Genomic DNA, 21,929 nt, shown 5'->3' on the forward strand with positions numbered 1-21,929 from the left:
AAGATCAACTAGGTAGTATAACAGTGACATTTGGTAATCCTAACCATGTACCTTAAGATCAACTAGGTAGTATAACAGTGACATTTGGTAACCCTAACCTTGTACCTTAAGATCAACTAGGTAGTATAACAGCGACATTTTGCAACCTAAACCCAAATCCATAACTCTCGCCCATAGCCTTTCCCTGAACCCTAACCCAAGCCTCACCGTAACAGCACAAAAGCGTATATTGTTCCATACAGACAGTAAACGCATCATGGGCATGCAAGTTAACAAACCAACAAGGGAGGGGAGAACATCTCCATCCTCGTGTATCTTCATCACGAGCATTTTATGACGAGAAAAACAAGCAGCCCTGCTAAAGTAACATTTTTATTTACACAATCAGCATTAAAAGCAGCTACCCTGTTTTATTTAATAAGGTCATCCGTCTTATTTTACACGATAATTCATTTATTATCCAGTTTGTCACGCCAACATGAATCATACTGTATGTGTTGCGGATGACAATGATTTATAAACATTGCAGTCCAGTTATTGCTTACTCAACATAGTAATTCAATTTCGCAGCTTCAAATGTGCCCATACTTTATATTTCTTTCATAAATATCTACATTAAAATGTTTGGCCTCAATGATTGTCAGTGCATGTAAGTACTGTATAGACAAAAAAAAAAAACACGTTTCAATGCAACATACCGGAATGCATCTGTCATATAAAATATCTGTCGATTATCCTTCAGACTTTTTTTTTTTTCCTGAAGGTTTGATCATTGCACTTGTGCAACTGTAAGAATAATGTAAATACAGTAAAGTCTCGTTATATCGATATTCTCGGGAGTCGGAAAAAATACCGATATAACCGGACTATCCATATATCCGATCCTGCGCCGAACTGCATTAAAAGTGGGCGGATCTTTGATATGGATGTAATTTTCTCCTTGAGTTCATGGATTGCGTATCTAGCATGCTTTTGTACTACAATAAATTTTGTACTACAGTAAATAAAAATAAACTTACGCTGTAGTGATTACCGGTTACCGGGACATAATTCACCCCGGAACTATCGATAGGGAAGGTGTTGCCACCCGGAGGGGTAGGCGCGAGGGACGGGTGTTTTCCGCTGTGTGTGCTGCACTCTGGTGGTGGAAGTGTGAAAAATAAAGTTGACTGGAAGCAGCCGTTCGCCGTGTTCTTTTTTGGTATTGAAATCCTTAAGCAAAGATTGATTTAAGCTGCTTTTGTATCGATATAAGCAGACCAAATTGGCTGGCGGGAGATGAAAAGGGCATCCTAGTAACCGGATTATCATAATAACCGTGTATCGTACTAACGGAGCTAATTATATCACAAAAGACTAGAAATTTGCCGGGAAATGAAAATAGTATCGTAATAAGTAGTAATTCGTTTTAAACGATATCGATATAACGAGACTTTAATGTATTACCAACTTCTCAATCCCAATTTTTTTTAGGGATTCCATTTGTTTTGCAGGCTTTAGCCCTAATGCGTAACACACCGACGTTAGGCTAAAAACATCACAAAGAAAAGCAATTAAGCACATACATTGAATAAACATGATACAAACAAACGTATGTGATCCACATAGGAAAGTAAAGTGACAATTGTACCCATTCCCGTGAAATGAAACAGGTACTGAAGTGGAAATGTAAACTAAATTAAATATCTGCTATCAAGGTCCCCGTGTTTATATCAGGCACTTTCTATTTTACACTCGTATGAACAAGTTTGATTTGACGGTCATTTCTAGCTTATTGCGGTTAATTGGTTCTAGACCCGACATTAGCCACGTTTACATGGACCCAAATATTCCAATTCCATTTGGGTTATTTGCTCAAACGGAAAGAATGTAACCTTTGTATACACCTGATTCCCAAAGAAAAGTGCCAATCCGAATGAATATATAATGGGATTCCCAGGGGTGGAATATTCCTTTCCCCAATCCGATTGAGGTATCTTGTACCCGCTCAAACGGAAAGTTGTCCGACTGCGTTCTTCTTCTTTTGTTGTTTATTGGCGGTTGGCAAGCAGCTTTCAGTGTGCATTAGCGCCATCTGTGGAACAGAATCTAAACCCTTCTATACGCCATTCACAAGTCCACTTTTATTCAAAAAAGAAAATACATATCAATATAAAACATGTGCCGAGCTTAATTATAAAATATTAGCAAGATTGAACTTTATCTTTTCCTGTTCCCGGGTGCGTTTTTCAGCGAAAGATTCCATTGGGAAAGAAGAAAAACTGTTGGTGTTCACGTTTTACTGGGCATGCCCCATTGACTATTCAGTTTGATCATAGCGACGCATGTAGACAAGAGATTGGAATATTCCTTTCCATGTATAACATTGTTTTAGGAAAAGTCATTCGGAAAGATTCCATTCGTAAAGAAGAAAAACTATTGGTGTTTACGTTTTACTGGGCATGCCCCATTGACTATTCAGTTTGATCATAGCGACGCATGTAGACAAGAGATTGGAATATTCCTTTCCATGTATAACATTGTTTTAGGAAAAGTCATTCGGAAAGATTCCATTCGTAAAGAAGAAAAACTATTGGTGTTTGCGTTTTACTGGGCATGCCCCCATTGACTATTCTGGTTGATAATAGCGGCAAACGTAGACACGCGATTGGAATATTCCTTTCCATGTGTTTCCATATACCATTGGCAGCCCGGCGGTCGAGTGGTTAGCGCGCAGACCTCACAGCTAGGAGACGAGGGTTCGATTCCACCCTCTGTGTGGAGTTTGCATGTTCTCCCCGGTATTCTCCGGTTTCCTCCCACATTCCAAAAACATGCTAGGTTAATTGGCCACTCCAAATTGTCCATAGGTATGAATGTGAGTGTGAATGGTTGTTTGTCTATATGTGCCCTGTGATTGGCTGGCGACCCTCTGCCTCTCGCCCAAAGACAGCTGGGATAGGCTCCAGCACCCCCTGCGACCCTTGTGAGGAAAAGCGGTAGAAAATGAATGAATGTATACCATTGCTTTCGGAAAGGTCATTCGGAAAGAGAAAAACTCCTCATGTAAACGTGGCTAATGATTAGCGGAGACGGGAAAGGTTAATAATTCCGACAGTCGCTTCTATTGCAAACGTTGATGCGGAAGCTTGAAGGTTGGTATATCAATTACCATTTGCTATAAAATGGATCAACTACTATACATACTACACATTAGCTTACCTTGCTTTGATTTCAGATATCCAATCTTGTTTAGATTTCCACTTTTTGTAGCGTGCCGTCGTCGAGTTGTTTTGTCAGTCACCGTGACAACCCACAACATCTACGGGTGAAACCAGACAGTTTCCAATGCATACTAAGTGGTTTTGCAAATAAAGTGCACTCACATGTTGGTTTCCCGGTGAAGGCCGTTTACCGGTACTGTCGCGCTCTCTCAGTCTCATCAGTGCTGCATTGGGACAATAACCCCCCGGTACCCTCTCAAGTCGAGAAGTCTCGGTTTCACCGATTGGACTCACATTCATCTGCTGGCATGCAGTGGCGTTTTAAAATATACGCTGGTACAGAAGCCACATAAAGACAATAGCCTGTACAAACCATTTAAAGTACAGTTTTGGTGTAACAAAAGGGAAACCATATATTTATATACACTTACTTTTCATTTGAATTCACACTTTAGGTGAAACGTTCTGATATTTGCTAAACTTTTTCCAACCTGAGTCATGATTTGTTCAAGAATAATAATTTAAGGACTCAACACGCCTACAATCGGGGAAAAAAAAAACGGAGTCAAACATTGTACAACACTGAAACCACTTCGGAAGTTGGAAGGTGAGGAGTTGCAGGAAGAGATTGAGTATAGGTTGTCAAGCAGTCGGTGGTGTCAACGTAGATGGCGAGGCAGCGTGTGATCGGGAAAGGGGAGAAGGCAAACGGTCCAAGTCAAAGAGGCAAGCAGGAAACAGTCTTGTCTCACATCTCCATGCGAGTTTCTTTGGTTGCTGGCGTGTCCTTTAACGTGCCAGAGATTGCGTACAACCTGCAGGAACAATAAACGGTAAAAATCTAAATACGGTCTACACAGACAAAACATAGTTTTAAACTGAGCGTATTGATTGATAAGTAATATGATGGGCAAAAAAAAACCCCAAAAAACCCACATCTTCCAGTAATTTTAAAAAAATTAAAAAAATTAAAAAAATTAAAAAAATTAAAATTTAAAAAATTAAAAAAAAAATTAAAAGTCTGGCTTTAAATTACTTATTTAATTATTATTTCATTAAATTACTCTCACATTATTTTATTATTATTTATTTAAATTATTTTTGTTGTTCATATTTAATGCCATCTATTTATTCTCCACATTATTATTATTATTATACAGGATCTAGTATCTATGTAGTATCTATCTATCCATCTAGTATCTATGTAGTATCTATCTATCTATCCATCTAGTATCTATGTAGTAGTATCTATGTAGTAGTATCTATCTATCTATCCATCTAGTATCTATCTATCCATCTAGTATCTATGTAGTATCTATCCATCTAGTATCCATCTAGTATCCATCTAGTATCCATCTAGTATCCATTGAGTATCCATTGAGTATCCATCTATCTATCTAATCTAGTATGTAGTATGTAGTATCTATGTAGTATCTAGTATCAATCTATCTAGCATCTATCTATCAATCTATCTAGTACCTATCTAGTACCGATCTAGTACCTATCTAGTATCGACATAATGGGTACCATAGTAAGTGTCAATATAGTGATATATATAGCACATCATGACTGGTTCAAGACTCTTCATCCTTGTATTTAGCAAACATCAACTGCTACATTTGTTCACTTCCTGCTTTCCTAATATAATTTAAGTTTTTTTGTTTTTAATTTAATTTAATTTAATTTAATTTAATTTAATTTAATTTAATTTAATTTAATTTAATTTAATTTAATTTAATTTAATTTAATTTACGTACCGAAGTACTCGGTGATATGAGCATCCAATGACATAATGGGTACCATAGTAAGTGTCAATATAGTGATATATATAGCACATCATGACTGGTTCAAGACTCTTCATCCTTGTATTTAGCAAACATCAACAACAGCAACTCCCCTTTCCAGCATCCAAAACAACGACAGGGATAAAAGGAAGGACTTGTAAGGACACCCATCGCCTGTCTTGTTTTTGACATAAAAAAACAACAAAAAGAAAACAGAATAAAGTTCATTTGTATTTCTGAACACATTTGTTTTGCTTTTCATGTTTTCTGCTCACTTGTCTCCGACAGCGTTCATAAAAAATGACATGCAAATGACATGCTAACATAATGTACCCACAATCTACAAATAGATTGCAATCCAGTGGCCAAGGATGGACATGCTTGACATTTTATGACAAGTGGAATTAATTTGTCAAACACAAGTGCTTATTGGCATGTCATTTTTCCATTTAACGGCTGTGATTGCCGAAAGGCCAGGTTCTGTTTGAACGTTTTACTTTGGGGGGTTGGGGGGGTCGACATGACCGTTTTTGTCAAGATAAAATCGCAAAATATAATTCATGACTTCAATAATAGCAATTTGAATTTTTGAAATGACTTGCTGAACTGATATATTTTTATGTCTTTGCTAAAGTTATCATCTGGATAAAAATCCTATTTAGTGTATGGAATTCCACAGAGTTCCGTACTGGAACCCATTTAATTTCTGTCATACGTGGAATTTAAGTAGCGGTACCTTTCTTAGCAAAGAAAAGAAAATTACATGCCATATCAAAGATCCGCCCACTTTTAATGCAGTTCGGCGCAGGATCGGATATATGGATAGTCCGGTTATATCGGTATTTTTTCCGACTCCCGAGAATATCGATATAACGAGACTTTACTGTATATCAGCAAGTTGAAGTATTTGTGATTTTAGAAATAAGGAGTTAGTATGTTCTCCGTAGGCGGCATTATGAATTATCCTTACTGACTTTTTTTGCAGTACATTTAGCAAGTGAAGATTGCTTTTATAGTTATTACCCCGAAAGAACTTCTGCCAAAAGCCCAACAAAACCAAAAATAACCCATAATCTTTTAAATGTACTATTAAAACTCGCTAAATCGTCATACCCTTTCAAGTGAGGTCAAGGGTTTGTCTTCATTTCTAGGGTTTTGTACCCCCAAGCTAAGGGGTAAAACAGCCTTCAAATCCATCAATCATAGCCACCATACCTGGACTTCCGAAAATGCTTGCGTTTCCCCATGACCTTCAAACAGGCAGACGAACAGGAGTTCTTCAGGTCGGCCACCTGGTAGATGATTGGGTTGTACATCGCTGAGGACTTGGCAAGCAGGGTAGGAATAACAGACACAGGGATGGGAACCGAATCCGGCTCCCCGAATGCGGATATCACCGACACGACTGCATACGGGATCCAGGCTATCAAGAAGCCTGCGCAGATCAGCATCGCCACCTAAATGTGAACAAATACAACTTTCTCAGTCTTTATGTGATAAAACCAAATACATAATGATATTTTACGATTTCATTTACACACCTTTGTGAGTTTCATCTCCAGGTTTTGGTTGTTATTGATTCGGGCATCAAAGTGCGAGATTTCTTTTGCAGAAGACTTGACTTTATAGATGATCATCACATAGGAAAAGACTATGATGCCAGTCGGTAGGACAAGACAGAAGAAGAGGATAGCCATGACAAAGGTCTGGCCCGATACAGAAGCTTGTGCCAACCACCAGTCCAGCGTGCAGGAGGTCCCAAATGGTTCTGGGGCGTAGCTTCCCCAACCTACCAGGGGCATGGTGGCCCAGAAGGCTGCATACATCCACACAAAGCATAAGCACAAGAAGGCGTGGTGCCGTTTTAACCACGTTCCTAAGAATGAAAGAAAGAAGAACGTGTCAAGGGACAATACCAAAAATACTGTATTACCGATATTGGTACTAGTTAACCTTGTAAAATCGCTGGACTGTGGTACTGACTGGTTGCATTTGTGTTGCTGTGGTAATACACACATGCTGTACATCCACGTAATGGTAATGGTAATATTTCATTTGAACATGCATCAGATTACAATTGAATGCATCACATAATCAGTTCCCAGTTCCACATGTCCGAAAGGAGTAGGAAGAAGCAAAGCTTATTAAATCCTACCCCTCCATCTGGTACTTTTACAATCAGTAACTGTTACATTTGTTCACTTCCTGCTTTCCCAATATATTTTTTTAATTAAAAAGAATATTTTATGAATTTTTATTTTTTTAGTTTTATTTAATTTTTCATTTTTTGTCACATACCGAAGTAGGAGGTGATATGAGCATCCAACGACATAATGTGTACCATAGTAAGTGTCAATATAGTGATATATATAGCACATCATGACTGGTTCAAGACTCTTCATCCTTGTATTTAGCAAACATCAAGTGCTTTCTTGTAGAGAAGTATTGGATGACATTTTTAGCGAATTGGTTATTTTTAGCCTTATGCATTATTTTAACTGTTTTAAAATTAACTATATCAGCAAGTTAGGTGATTTTAGAAATAAGGAGTTAGTATGTTCTCTAGAGGCGGCATTATGAATTATCCTTACTGACCTTTTTTTGCAGTACATTTAGCGAATGAAGATTGCTTTTATAGTTATTACCCCGAAAGAACTTCAGCCAAAAGCCCAACAAAACCAAAAATAACCCATAATCATTTAAATGTACTATTAAAACTCACTGAATCGTCATACCCTTTCAAGTGAGGTACAGGGTTTGTCTTGATTTCTAGGGTTTTGTACCCGCAAGCTAAGGGGTAAAACAACGAATTGCGATTGACTCATACTGTTGAACATTTTTGTACACTGTCTGAGTTATCATTCGGTCAAAGAGTGTCCAAACAAACCGTCCACATGTTGGTGACTGAACTGAGAGTGGTTCTTTGAGAGTTGGGACACTATAGACAGATTCCAGATCCTATAAATTATCGTCATTTTGTGTGTGCACGTTGAATAAGTCCAAACCTGTACCAAAGGTTTAAGAGTAACTTTACGTACCATATCTCAGATGACAGATTTTGAGGTATCTGTCCAGGCTGACCACAGTCATCGTGGTGAGGCTCCCGCATCCAAAGAAGAAGCCTGCCCAACCGTAGAACTGACAGCCCTCCCAACCAAACAACCAGCGATGGGAAAAGCTAGAAACAACAAAAAAGGGCTTTCCTGTCACTAAGGACAGGGGGGTAGCGGAATAAGGGACGCAACAGAATAACAGAAGATCACAAACAAACACAAAAAAAGGTAATGGGGAGAAAGGATAGAAAGGTGTTTTGATGAGGATAATGGCGGTATAATGCAAGAGGACAAAAGGGGAGTAGGGTGGGACAGAATAAAAAATGCGGGAAATAAGATTAGTTTCCAGTTTTTTATAATATGAATGAGAACAACATGAGTGTTTTCCCTGGGGTTTAGAGCCTTAGGGGAGCAGGGGGCTCAAACATTAGCCACTCCGCTCTGCATTTGAGGAGTTTACAGAAGCTCACTTTTTTCCATTAAAGTGACTTAATAAACTAAAATACCAACATAAGCACACACAAGCACCAGACTTGATCGCCAAAACAACAGGTTTTTATTGCAGGTTTGAAATATCTCACACTGGAAACAATAATCCCTAATGAAAATACATGCTACAGTTGCTACACTAACCCACGCCAAGCTAAACGCAACCCCTGATGTCACTTCCTGTCCGACCGTCACTGATCTCCCCATCGAGAAGACTTTTATTTCAACACACGTCAGCACTAGTATGGCTTGTTTACTCTTATTATGTCGATTATATTGGGTAATACGAGTGTAAAGGAGACTATAGGGGTGTTAGTTGATGTCTGGAGGGCTCTAAAAGTCCTTAATTCATTTATCATGGTTGGGTGTGAAACCATTCATTCATTTTCCTACCGTATTTTCCGGACTATAAGTCACACTTTTTTTCATAGGTTGGCTGTTCCTGCAACTTATACTCCAGTGCGACTTATGTAATGTTTTTTTTTTTCTACGTAATTACCGTATTTTCCAGACTATAACTCGCACTTTTTTCATAGGTTGGCTGTTTCTGCCACTTATACTCCAGAGTGACTTATAAATGAAAAAACTGTTGTGTTACCATAAAAAAAAACATTATGTTAGCATATCTTACACCTATTCAGCCTGTTCTCTTATTTTTTATTGTTAGTACTTGCCTTCCAAGATGACGTAATGTCTGTTTTGGTCAAGTAGTTAAAATAAATTACCTGCGAAAAATGCGACTTATACTCCAGTGCGACTTATGTATGTTTTTTTTCTACGTAATTACCGTATTTTCGAGACTATAATTCACACTTTTTTCATAGGTTGGCTGTTTCTGCCACTTATACTCCAGAGTGACTTATAAATGAAAAAACTGTTGTGTTACCATAAAAAAAAACATTATGTTAGCATATCTTACACCTATTCAGCCTGTTCTCTTATTTTTTATTGTTAGTACTTGCCTTCCAAGATGACGTAATGTCTGTTTTGGTCAAGTAGTTAAAATAAATTACCTGCAAAAAATGCGACTTATACTCCAGTGCGACTTATGTATATATTTTTTTCTACCTAATTATGCATTTTTGGCCTTGATTTTACAGACAACAAACAATTATGATTTCTTCTGTCATTAAGTCACAAGGTAAAACGTTTGAAAGGCGTTCATTGTCAGCAGGAAGTACTAGGAAAGTATCCGTGGGGCAAACTGGTGGTCGGAAACAGTATCTTTCTTTATTTGTGCGTCTGGGTCACATCGCGATCTTATCAACCAGACAGGCCACAATTTTTTATTATTTTTTTTAAAGTACATAGGAACGCACTTTTAGAGAACACTAAAGCTATAAAAACAATGCGGGTACACAGACGATTGACACGTCGACATTTGGCTTGGTCACCTGTCATAGGCTGCATGAAAGTAGAGTCTTCATCGTTGCCAATCAGTGACAGTGATTGCCTGACTGATACCATCTCAGGCTGCGGCTGTGGGGAAATATGCTGCAGCCCATGTCTGGATAGGATGTGGTCAATTTTCTTCCCTCAGCTTATATTGATGATGAGATTGGGGAGAACTCGTCAATTAGAGGGAGACATGGTACGACACTAAATCCCTTATGTTTTTATAACTGGTTCTTCTGTTAATGGTTATTATTATTGTTATTTTGGCTATACTGACATTAAAATTCAGTCACATGGAACGACAGGAGAACTGTTTACTGCTTAAACTCATTTCTGCAAAAACATCTCCGGGGGCACACACATGGGCTTTTGTTTTCTGATGAAATGTGATGAATATTATTATTATTCTACTGAACGCCACGTGTGCCGCTGCCTGACTGTCATCAGACCAGGAAGTCGGGTCATGGCGACGTCACCCTAAGCAGGGAAGCCCAGACATTCCTCTCCAAAGCTACTTTGTCCCAGGCCATTTGAGAGACATTGGCTTTGTTCGACAAAAATAAGATGAAAAATAAATAAACAAATCAAGAATAAAGAAAATCAATCAATCAGTAATAAATAAATATAATAATAATAATAAAAACTTAAGAAACCACATATAGTTGGTGGGTAGACAAATGATTTTTTTCAGATTAAAATGAACAAAGCATTATTAGAGCCCTGTAGACATGACAAAACACGACTATAGTCACATTTATACTCTTTTTATTTACAACATATTGCGCAACTGCGGGGTCTTGAGACACATGCTAACTCGCAAACTAGAGAGCTAGCGACCTAAACGGTAGCCTTCAAGTTAGTGTGAGTAGTAAGCTGATGATACATAATCAACATCTCTGGTGAATACAGTACGCATCCGGCAACTTCTCGCATACTGCCAGTGTAGACACACTGCATACTCAAAGAGTTAGTATGTAAGTATGCGGTATCGAACACAGCCATAGTCTCTCCAACATATTCTGGGTCGTCTATCAGTCGGATGTTCTCTGAACACCTCACTCAGGGAAGCATCTTGACCAGATGCCAGAGCCACACTATGGAGAAAACCAAATTTCAGCCTTGTACCCGCGACCTTGTCCTTTCAGTCACAACCCAAAGTTCACGACTATAGGTAAGGGACCGATGCAGACATCGCAACAATTCGCCCGTTTATCTTGAATTCCAGGCTTCGCTCAATCGTGAACAAAACCAAAAGGTACTTAAACTCCTCTCAAGGCCAAGCCAACAGTAGAAAAATATCAAAATAAAACAAAATTTAATGGGTATCCCAATTTTGGCATTCATTAGTGACCCCGGACTCTAACCCTCTTTGGGAATTTCAGCATCATTTCTCTGTCGTGTTCTACGGCCATACGGTGGCCAAGTGGGTTAGCATATTTACAACAAGGTCATGCAAACATTGTCCTCATAAGTGAGTACTACAAACTCATGACGCTAGTCCACGTTTAATCGAAAACACGGATGCTCATCAGTAAAACACGGACGTGCTCGTAGGGAATGAATTAATGAGTCAAAGTACGATAGGTAAAACGGAAAAGCAAAGGACAATTAATGCAAAGCTCATTATTTGAGTGTCAACGCCTGCGGGAATGTAATTGTTATTAGCTTTTCAATATTTTTCTCTCACAGATTCAGGGCACATGAACAGAACCGTAAATGAAAATATGGCTTTGAGGCATTCCGAGCCAGTTTATAAAAAATAAGCTATACATTTTATCATTTTTAATGGCCCACAAAAATGTACAGTAGATTGGTATGTTTATATTCTAAACATTATTTGTTTTTAATTGCAGAAGTTTAATTGCATTAGATAACCCTTACCAAAATTTTAAGGCCAGTTGAAAAAGTCTTCGGAGAGCTAATTGAAGTAGCTAAGTGTTTAGGAGCTACTGGGTGGAGACCCCTGACTTCCTGTGTATGAACTCAAGAGTGGTAACGTAGCGCCGATGTTGCGGTGGAGCTCAGGAGAAGATAAATATCTGCCCGAGATTGTCAGCACTCATTGTCGGACACACTTTGTCAGGGCCACCGTTTGTTCCGTGTAGCTCAGATGCCGGACGTGATGGCGCCGCTTCTAGCTTTAGCAAGGATTTACCTTGCCTTCTCAAACCGAGCATTTTCGAGCTAATTAGTTTTAATTAATAATTAGTCATTTTTATGTTGTATTTATCGATGAAATACAGTACTGCAATTTTTGGTGTAAAGTAGAGCTCGTTTATCTGTACCTATACTTTCTCGAGTCTCGCATCTGTTGTAATATAATCTACCAGCGTTGGAGTTGGAAATATTTCTTGTTTTTTTTTTTAATAAAACTGTGTGTTTTATTAACCGTCCAGTTTTGACAGAAAATATATTTCACTTGCCTGAGCTTGCCTAGTAAACAGAAGCCTACAGCCACGCCCAGTCCGCTCCTCTGTGACATCACAAAGGACCAGTTTTACCACACCTTCTCAAACCGAGCATTTTGAGCTAATTAGTTTTCTATATTTTTTTTACAGATTTTTACAGATTTTCTTATCTAAAGTAGAGTTAATTTTTTTTTCTTCCAGAAAACCCACCTTATTCACTCATAAAGTTAACTCAAAAGAATTTATAATACAGCGTAAAATTGACAGTAAACTAATGCAGCATTCGGTACTGTACATGATTTGTTATAGTAAATGCTACCAAACGTGTTACCAGTAGATGCTAATCTAACATCAGCAGATATCGGTCATTTTAACGTTGTATTTATCGATAAAAAAATTTTGTGTGACGTTTATTTGTACTTATACTTTCTCGAGTCTCGCATCTACTGTAATATAATCTACCAGTGTTTTATCATGAACAATTGGTGGAGTTGGAAATATTTCTCATTGTTTTTTTTTAAATAAAACTGTGTGTTTTGATAAAAGTTATAAAAGGTACCTGATATGCCAAAGTCAAAGATGGCTAAGTTGACAGTCATGAGCTCCGGAGGCTTCAGTTTGGTTTTGCGTTTGATGGTCATGTACAAAACGTATCCGTTCCCTGTTGCAGACATAATACCTATAAAAGAGAAAGAGTGATAAATGTTGCATAAGCATCCACTCAAACCAACATTATGATAAATATCTTGTCGATACAGTATCGTGGAACAAAGTATCGCAATATATATCGCCGAAATGATATTTTCTTATACCCCTATATCATACTATACCAGGGGTGGGCAAACTTTTTGACTTGCAGGCCGCATTGATATGACAAAATTCACGGGGGGGGGGGGGGCAGACTATATATTTACACGTAACAGTCCACCTGGTATTATTGTATCTGTAAAATTGTCATTAATATAATAATTATAATAATCATAATAGTTCAAATAATTATTATAATAATAATAATAATAATAATAATAATAATAATAATTATTATTATTATTATTATTATTATTATTATTATTATTATTATGTGCTTGTGTCCCTGTTTTCAGGAGCACTTTGTAAACAACAGACCATGTCAAAAAACGAAATTGATAAAACCATCAAAAGGTTGGCTCAGGCCATGATGCCAGGTTGTATGTTGAGTTTAAACGAAATACTTTGGAAAGATTGGGCGGGCCGTATTCAAACACTTGGCGGGCCGGATGTGGCCCCCGGGCCGTAGTTTGCCCACCCCTGTACTATACCATAAATGCAGGACATACATAATTTTTGTTTTAATCAAACACTTTGCTAATATGCTTTTATGTGCCACAATAACATCACTGACCTATGATGCAGATGTAAAAAGCTGCAACAATGTCTGCCTCCTTAGAGAGTCTCGAAGCAAACGGATCGCCACGGAGGAGATAATGGGGCACGTAGGAGGAATATGGCCACGTCGCATTCACCATCACTGCCAGCTGTGGGGACTTTTCTGTGGGAAAACAAGGGAAAGGATGATATTATGATATTTGAAAACATAGTGGGCGGCACGGTGGTCGAGTGGTTAGCGCGCGGACCTCACAGCTAGGAGACCAGGGTTCAATTCCACCCTCTGTGTGGAGTTTGCATGTTCTCCCTGTGGGTTTTCTCCGGGTACTCCGGTTTCCTCCCACATTCCAAAAACATGCTAGGTTAATTAGCGACTCCAAATTGTCCATAGGTATGAATGTGAGTGTGAATGGTTGTTTGTCTATATGTGCCCTGTGATTGGCTGGCCACCATCTCCAGGGTGTACCCCGATTCTCGCCCGAAGACAGCTGGGATAGGCTCCAGCAACCCCCACGACCCGCGTGAGGTTAAGCGGTAGAAAATGAATGAATGAATAATAATAATATATTTTATTTGTATAACGCTTTTCAGAGTACTCAAAGACGCTTTACAGAGTAAAAAACAATGTAAACGATGCATTAAAATACAGTAAAGTCTCGTTATATCGATATTGTCGGGAGTCGATATAACGATATAAGCAGACCAAATTGGCTGGCGGGAGATGAAAAGGGCATCGTAGTAACCGGATTATCATAATAACCAGGTATCGTACTAACTGAACTAATTATATTATAAAAGACTAGAAATTTGCCGGGAAATGAAAATAGTATCATAATAAGCAGTACTTCAATATAACCGATCTCGATATAACGAGACTTTACTGTAATAATAATGGTACAAGTCTTATGTGACTATATGGGTGTTATTTCATATCTCGACGGCTCCAATGATAATAAAAAAAAACATAATTAAAAGGTTGTAAACAGATTTTCAATGTTCTCACTACAAAAAATTTTCAATTTCTAACTAAGCAATCACAGAAATTCACTTACATGAATGGGACTAGAACCTCCTCCACAAACCCTCTGACAACAAAAAGCCACAGACCATCACACTACCACCACCAACATAATTGTCCATAGGTATGAATGCGAGTGTGAATGGTTGTTTGTCTATATGTGCCCTGTGATTGGCTGGCCACCAGTCCAGGGTGTACGCCGCCTCTCGCCCGAAGACAGCTGGGATAGGCTCCAGCATACCCCCCTCGGCGACCCTCGTGAGGAAAAGCGGTAGAAAATGAATGAATGAAAGCATAATTTGTATAAGGATATACTAGCATGATTAACCAAGTACTATCTATTTTTATGGTATATATAGCACCATGTACTAGAACAAATGGTCAGTGAGAATACTTCACCCTGAGAGAACAACGACTAGGCTGTTTGCGATCATTCCCCTTTCGGTTATTATCGCACCACTCCAAAGGGAAAACCATTTCCCGGAAAATTACTTGTTGACAGATAATTACAACTCATGCCCTTTAAGTCTAGCGTTCTAATCATACTGTATCCCCCCCCCCCCCCCCGCCGCCATGATGCAAAGGATCAATGTCAGTAAAGGCTACTGTTCAGTACTCTATCGGAATGTGTTTTCCACATTAAAACACATCCACAGACTCTCATGCCCATTTTGGACAATCAGAAACCTGAAAAAAAGGCAACTTGCTGATTAGCTGGACAAACTGATTATAACGCGTCGGTGCTGTTACGTCATACATAGCGTTCAAATCAGTGCACACGCTTACATATTTGGCGTTCCTTCACTGTAAAACTCTGACCTGCCAACCTGTGCAAGAAAGTACCCACCCCCCTGTCATTTTGATATTTTCATTTATATTGTTTTAATTTTAATCTAATATATTAGTCAATAAATCGTGCTGTTTTGTGTTTGAATACGGACTATTAATTGTACATATTTTTTTAAATTAATTGAATTAATTATATTACGTACATCTTCAAGCATTCCGAAGACTGAAGACTTGAATTTATATTGTTTTAATTTTAATCTAATATATTAGTCAATAAATCGTGCTGTTTTGTGTTTGAATACGGACTATTAATTGTACATATTTTTTAAAATTAATTTAATTAATTATATTACGTACATCTTCAAGCATTCCGAAGACTGAAGACTTGAATTTATATTGTTTTAATTTTAATCTAATATATTAGTCAATAAATCATGCTGTTTTGTGGTTGAATACGGACTATTAATTTTTTAATTAATTAAATTAATTATATTAATCATCTTCAAGCATAAAAAATAGTTAATAATAAATGAACTAGAATATAAATATAAGACATTCAGAAGATGCTTTCAGGAACTTTGTGATAACATGTAGTGTTCACTAATGCTCAGTAATTCTACCTTCATGTTCAGCGAGACACACAAGCACCAGATAACAGGCATTTATTATGGGTTTGAACAATCTCTCAAAAGGAACAGCAACTAACACGGGCTACTTGAATATATTTACAGCAATACACACAAATTTTATTAGTATAAAAAGTGACTATAGGGGTGTTATTTCATGTGTAGAGAGCTCTAATAATGTACTTAGATGGTCCTAAACAGGTTTTATTCTATGCTCTTTGCTCTTCAACTGATCAACTAAACAAAAATGTAACGCCATGAAAGCCAAAGGGACACAGTCATAATCACTTCTTACAGTTTCAGATAGAATGGCAAGGAATTCTCCCATCTACTGCCGTGCGTGCCTTTTGCCTAAAATGGAAGATTTCCCTCCCAGCAGGGGATCGAGTCACAGTATGAATGAATCTGCACGGGAATCTTATGAGTGTCATTTGTGACGTTTTATGTAACAAACAAATACCTCCACCAAAGGCGTTCAAAGTGTTCAAATTGAGAGCTAGGTATCAACGAACGGGTTAGCGAGGTGTCGTGTTAAATTAAATTAATTAGTAGTGAGCATCCGACACCATCTTGAAATGAAATGTTTTCGTCCGGAAGAAAGAATGAAATCGGAAGAACTACCAGGGGAAACGTGGCATAAAATTAATGAATGAATTAATCTTAATTGTTGTCCAATATGTCAAGATAGACAGATAGACGGACGGATAGACGGACGGACAGATAGACGGACAGATAGACGGACAGATAGATGGACAGATAGACGGACAGACGGACGGACAGACGGACGGACAGACGGACGGACAGACGGACGGATAGACGGACGGATAGACGGACGGATAGACGGACGGATAGACGGACGGATAGACGGACGGATAGACGGACGGACAGACGGACAGACAGACTGACAGACAGACAGACAGACTGACAGACTGACGGATAGACGGACGGATAGACGGACGGATAGACGGACGGATAGACGGACGGATAGACGGACGGATAGACGGACGGATAGACGGACGGATAGACGGACGGATAGACGGACGGATAGACGGACGGACAGACGGACGGACAGACGGACGGACAGACGGACGGACAGACAGACGGACAGACAGACGGACAGACAGACGGACGGACAGACGGACGGACAGACGGACGGACAGACGGACTGACAGACGGACTGACAGACAGACTGACAGACAGACTGACAGACAGACTGACAGACAGACTGACAGACAGACTGACAGACAGACTGACAGACAGACTGACAGACAGACGGACAGACAGACGGACAGATAGACGGACAGATAGACGGACAGATAGACGGACAGATAGACGGACAGACGGACAGACGGACGGACAGACGGACGGACAGACGGACGGACAGACGGACGGACAGACGGACGGATAGACGGACGGATAGACGGACGGATAGACGGACGGATAGACGGACGGATAGACGGACGGATAGACGGACGGATAGACGGACGGATAGACGGACGGATAGACGGACGGATAGACGGACGGATAGACGGACGGATAGACGGATGGATAGACGGATGGATAGACGGACGGATAGACGGACGGATAGACGGACGGATAGACGGACGGATAGACGGACGGATAGACGGACGGATACACGGACGGATAGACGGACGGATAGACGGACGGATAGACATACGGATAGACATACGGATAGACGGACAGATAGACGGACAGATAGACGGACGGATAGACGGACGGATAGACAGATGGATAGACAGACGGACAGATAGACGGATAGACATACGGATAGACATACGGATAGATAGACGGATAGATAGACGGATAGACGTCGTTGCCTGGCTCCAGCATAATAATAAATAATCATAATAATAACGTGGAGAATAAACAGATGACATCAAATCTGAACAACGTACATCGTAAACAGTAATTTGGTCAAATAATTTAAATAATTTGGACTAAATAATAATAATTTCAAGTTCACCTCTGGGGGAAAACATGCGGCGTTCAGAAATGCAGAGATATGAAAATGAAGCTAGCTAATTGTCAACAGGATGAGCTAGCGACATGTGAAATGAAGAGGCTTGTTAGAACAACAATGCCATCACGTCATTACACACAAGAAAACACGACTACGGTGAATCTATTATCCCTGGCCGTGCACGGATAGATCATTACATTGCAAATGTATGAGTCAAGATAATTGTTGGTGGTGTGAATAAGTTATTATTGCTATGATGGTGCTGTTGGGAGCGCAAAAAATGCAAATAAGAGGAAAGAAAATTGAGATCTGTTGAATAAAAAAAGCCACGTGAGTGCAATCAATCACAATATATTAATAATAGAAATGCAAAATTATGTTTTTTTTGGCGTTTTTAACACGTAAATGAATACATATTGTGGTTCTGGCTTTTGTAGTTTTGCGGAGATTCGGTAATTACAATTGATAGAGACTTAACAAATGGCAACAAATGCTACATTTCACATATGAACACAGTATTTCAAATACTACGCGAGTATAACTGCATGGGTATTTTCATGCCAAACAATGATTTTAGTTAATGTTGTGTCACCATTGTGTAGATTTTTGGCAAAACATACATATACATAGCTAAATTTTATTTTTTGTTGAAAACTGATATTTCCCCGAAACTTACCTGCTGATTACTAAAGAACGGAAAAAGGTAGAAAAAAATATTCTGTGTGCTTTGAAAAATTCAGCAAAAATCGTCAAAAATAGCTTGATGTATTTTGAATAAGCTAACAGAGTTAGCCGGTTCCACCATAGCATAGGCAGTGGTTGGGTCCGTAATGTACTGTATCAAAAAAAAGGCAAAAATTCTCATGAATATTTTCCAAAATCAAAGCTAATATGTGTGAATATCGTCTTTTGGCTAAAACATGAAGTCATGGATGACTAAATTAAAAAATATTCACAATTGAGACGCATATTTAAATGTTAAAAAATTAACTGGGTCATGGATTAATCGATTAATTGTTGCAGCTCAAGTTGCAAATGAAAGAAGTAAACAAAAATTAACATCTATAAATCAGTTTTTTGTGTTCCTGTGTTTCCTTGATCAATTATTAATATCTTCATAATTTTCATACTTTAACATAATAGATCGTGCTTCCGAGTGAAGTAAGCACTATGCAATGTTTGAATTTGTTAAGCCCGAAAACAACAGACAAGATCTTGGATAAGTTAAACATGATTCCTAGAACATGCCTCTGGTCTTTGGACTCCGAATGTGACTTTGTTTACCACAAAACAAACAAACAATGCGGTTAGTTCTGAGCTCGTTTTTGTCCCACGAGTAATCTACAAGTAAATAAACTGAGGCCTGCACAGTTGTGTATCCATTTGATGGGAATTGGCTGACCTGATGACGGCATCTTCCTATTACTTTTTTTTTTTTTAAATCTTATTGGCCATTTTGAAATTTGTAGGCGGAGAATCGTTTCTACGAGCTGTTAGCTTTCAGCACTCTTGTAGTACACAGCCAGCTTCATAGTACATGTAAAAGTATCTATTGTTGTTCTTGTCCCCTTTTCTTTTTTTTTCCTTTTCTATCCCCTCCTGCTCCGGTCCAGCCGCTCCAAATTTGCATAACAACCAAACATCAAATAAAGCCAAATAATACTCCATATAACAGGGAAGGTGTAGCTAGCAATCTGATTAGCATGTAAGGGTATTTAGCTCAATTATACTATCTGCCCCAAACAAAAATATCACTATTGCCATAATAAATATGGTATTTTGTTTACTATGTTTTTGCCAGATGTCTTAACATGTCACTCACTAAAACCAAAACATTTATACATCTATATATAAATACACACACATATATACATAAACATACAAATATTACACACATATATACAGTATATTCCAAATATTATTATGAAAAATGTATATTCCTAAAAGATATATCTTATAAAAAGTCATTTATTCCTAACTCAGCAAAACAAACAAACAATGCGGTTAGTTCTGAGCTCGTTTTTGTCCCACGAGTAAGCTACAAGTGGACATTACGTAAATAAAGCGAGGCATGCACAGTTGTGTATCCATGTGATGGGAATTGGCCAACCTGATGATGGCATCTTTTTTTTTTTTTTTATCTTATTGGCCATTTTGAAATTTGTCGGCGGAGGATCGTTTCTACGAACTGTTAGCTTTCAGGACACAGCCAGTTACATAGTACACGTAAAAGTATCTATTGTTGTTGTTTTTGTCCCCTTTTCTTTTTTCTTCTTTTCTATCCCCTCCTGCTCCGGGAACAACCAAACATCAAATAAAGCCAAATAATACTCCATATATTACAATCTGTTTAGCATATAAGGGTATTTAGCTCAATTATACTATCTGCCCCAAACAAAAATATCACTATTGCCATAAAAAATATGGTATTTTGTTTACTATGTTTTTGCCAGGATGTCTTTAACTGTGGTTTTAAACCAATACAACAACAATATGTTTACATTCATACCAAAACATAGCATTATTACCATCGCATAGGCTGCCATTCAATACCATAGTACCACAGTCTCATTAGATTCAGATTAAAATTGAGAATCTATTTAACTAAAACTAAAACTAAAATGTAAATTATCACTAAAAAAATAACAATAGTAGCTACTACCCTTTAAAAAATACACACACATGAATTACGCTTCAAAAGAAAGTGACTTCGAACACTCGACATCATAACAAAAGTGACGATTCCAGATTCCTTACCTTTTTGAACATCAGTCACTCCGGAGTTAAATCCCTGTTAGTTTTTTTACGGAACTACAATTAAAGTGGGAAAGTTCTAGAATAAAAAGGGGCAGCGGTGTTGCGGATAAAAGTCAAATAGTCCCGTGACGTTTCTCTCCCCTCATCTGAAGTCTGCTCTGAATCCCCGCAGCGGATCGGCAGCTTCTTCTTCCAGCTGTTAAGTTAGCGCGTGGGGGGAGGGCGACGCAACTACTTCCGGTTGGTACTTTCAAAGTAAATCATATTCCGGTGCGTGTAAGTAATTTTGTTTACTTCTCAGTTATATTAATTGTTTATTTTCTCAGTCTGTGTTTTTATGTTGGTTTATTACAGTGTTGGTATTATTAATTATATATTCATGTTGTTTACAAAATCTTTTTTTCATTCTTTTATTTTAATAATTTTAATTATTGGACACAGGATGATTTGAATTGAATGAAATCATTCTGTTGATATTTTTACATTGTATTAATATATTTATTTATTGTATAGAATTGTTATATATATAACATTATATAATATTATAATATGATTATATCTGTAAATTTAATCTGAATCTGTAAATTAAAAAAAAATATTATATTATAATAATTATATAATATTGTATTAATATATTTATTTATTGTATATAATTGTTATATATAACATTATATAATATTATAATATTATTATATCTGTAAATTTAATCTGAATCTGTAAATAAAAAAATATTATATTATTATAATTATATAATATTATATATTTATCTATATATAAATACACACACATATATACATAAACATACAAACATTATACACATATATACAATATTAGATTATATTAGAAATATTAGATTTCACAGTCTGTGTTTTTATGCTGTTTATTACAGTGTTGGTATTATTAATTATATCTTCATGTTTACAAAATCTTTTTTAATTCTTTTATTTTAATAATTTTAATTATTGTACACAGGATGATTTGAATTAAATGAAATCATTCTGTTGATATCTTTACATTATATTAATATATTTATTTATTGTATATAATTGTTTATATAATAT

At 37.6% G+C, this 21,929-nt stretch overlaps 1 protein-coding gene across 1 annotated transcript; it reads right to left on the reverse strand.

Moving 5' to 3' along the window:
* Positions 1 to 945: 945 nt before the first annotated feature.
* On the reverse strand, positions 946 to 21,230 carry opn5 (opsin 5). Its single transcript, XM_058088529.2, has 7 exons — positions 20,869 to 21,230; positions 13,714 to 13,860; positions 12,892 to 13,011; positions 8,026 to 8,196; positions 6,529 to 6,863; positions 6,203 to 6,444; positions 946 to 4,018 (listed from the first exon to the last, which is right to left on the reverse strand). Exons 2-7 carry the CDS (start codon positions 13,835 to 13,837, stop codon positions 3,952 to 3,954), a joined length of 1,059 nt encoding a protein of 352 aa, XP_057944512.2. The 5' UTR covers positions 13,838 to 13,860; positions 20,869 to 21,230; the 3' UTR covers positions 946 to 3,951.
* Between the last annotated feature and the right edge of the window lie 699 nt (positions 21,231 to 21,929).

Source organism: Doryrhamphus excisus, linkage group LG11 (genome assembly GCF_037039965.1).
Source record: "Doryrhamphus excisus strain RoL-2023G ecotype Guam linkage group LG11, RoL_Dexc_Guam_v1.1, whole genome shotgun sequence".
NCBI lineage: Eukaryota > Metazoa > Chordata > Actinopteri > Syngnathiformes > Syngnathidae > Doryrhamphus > Doryrhamphus excisus.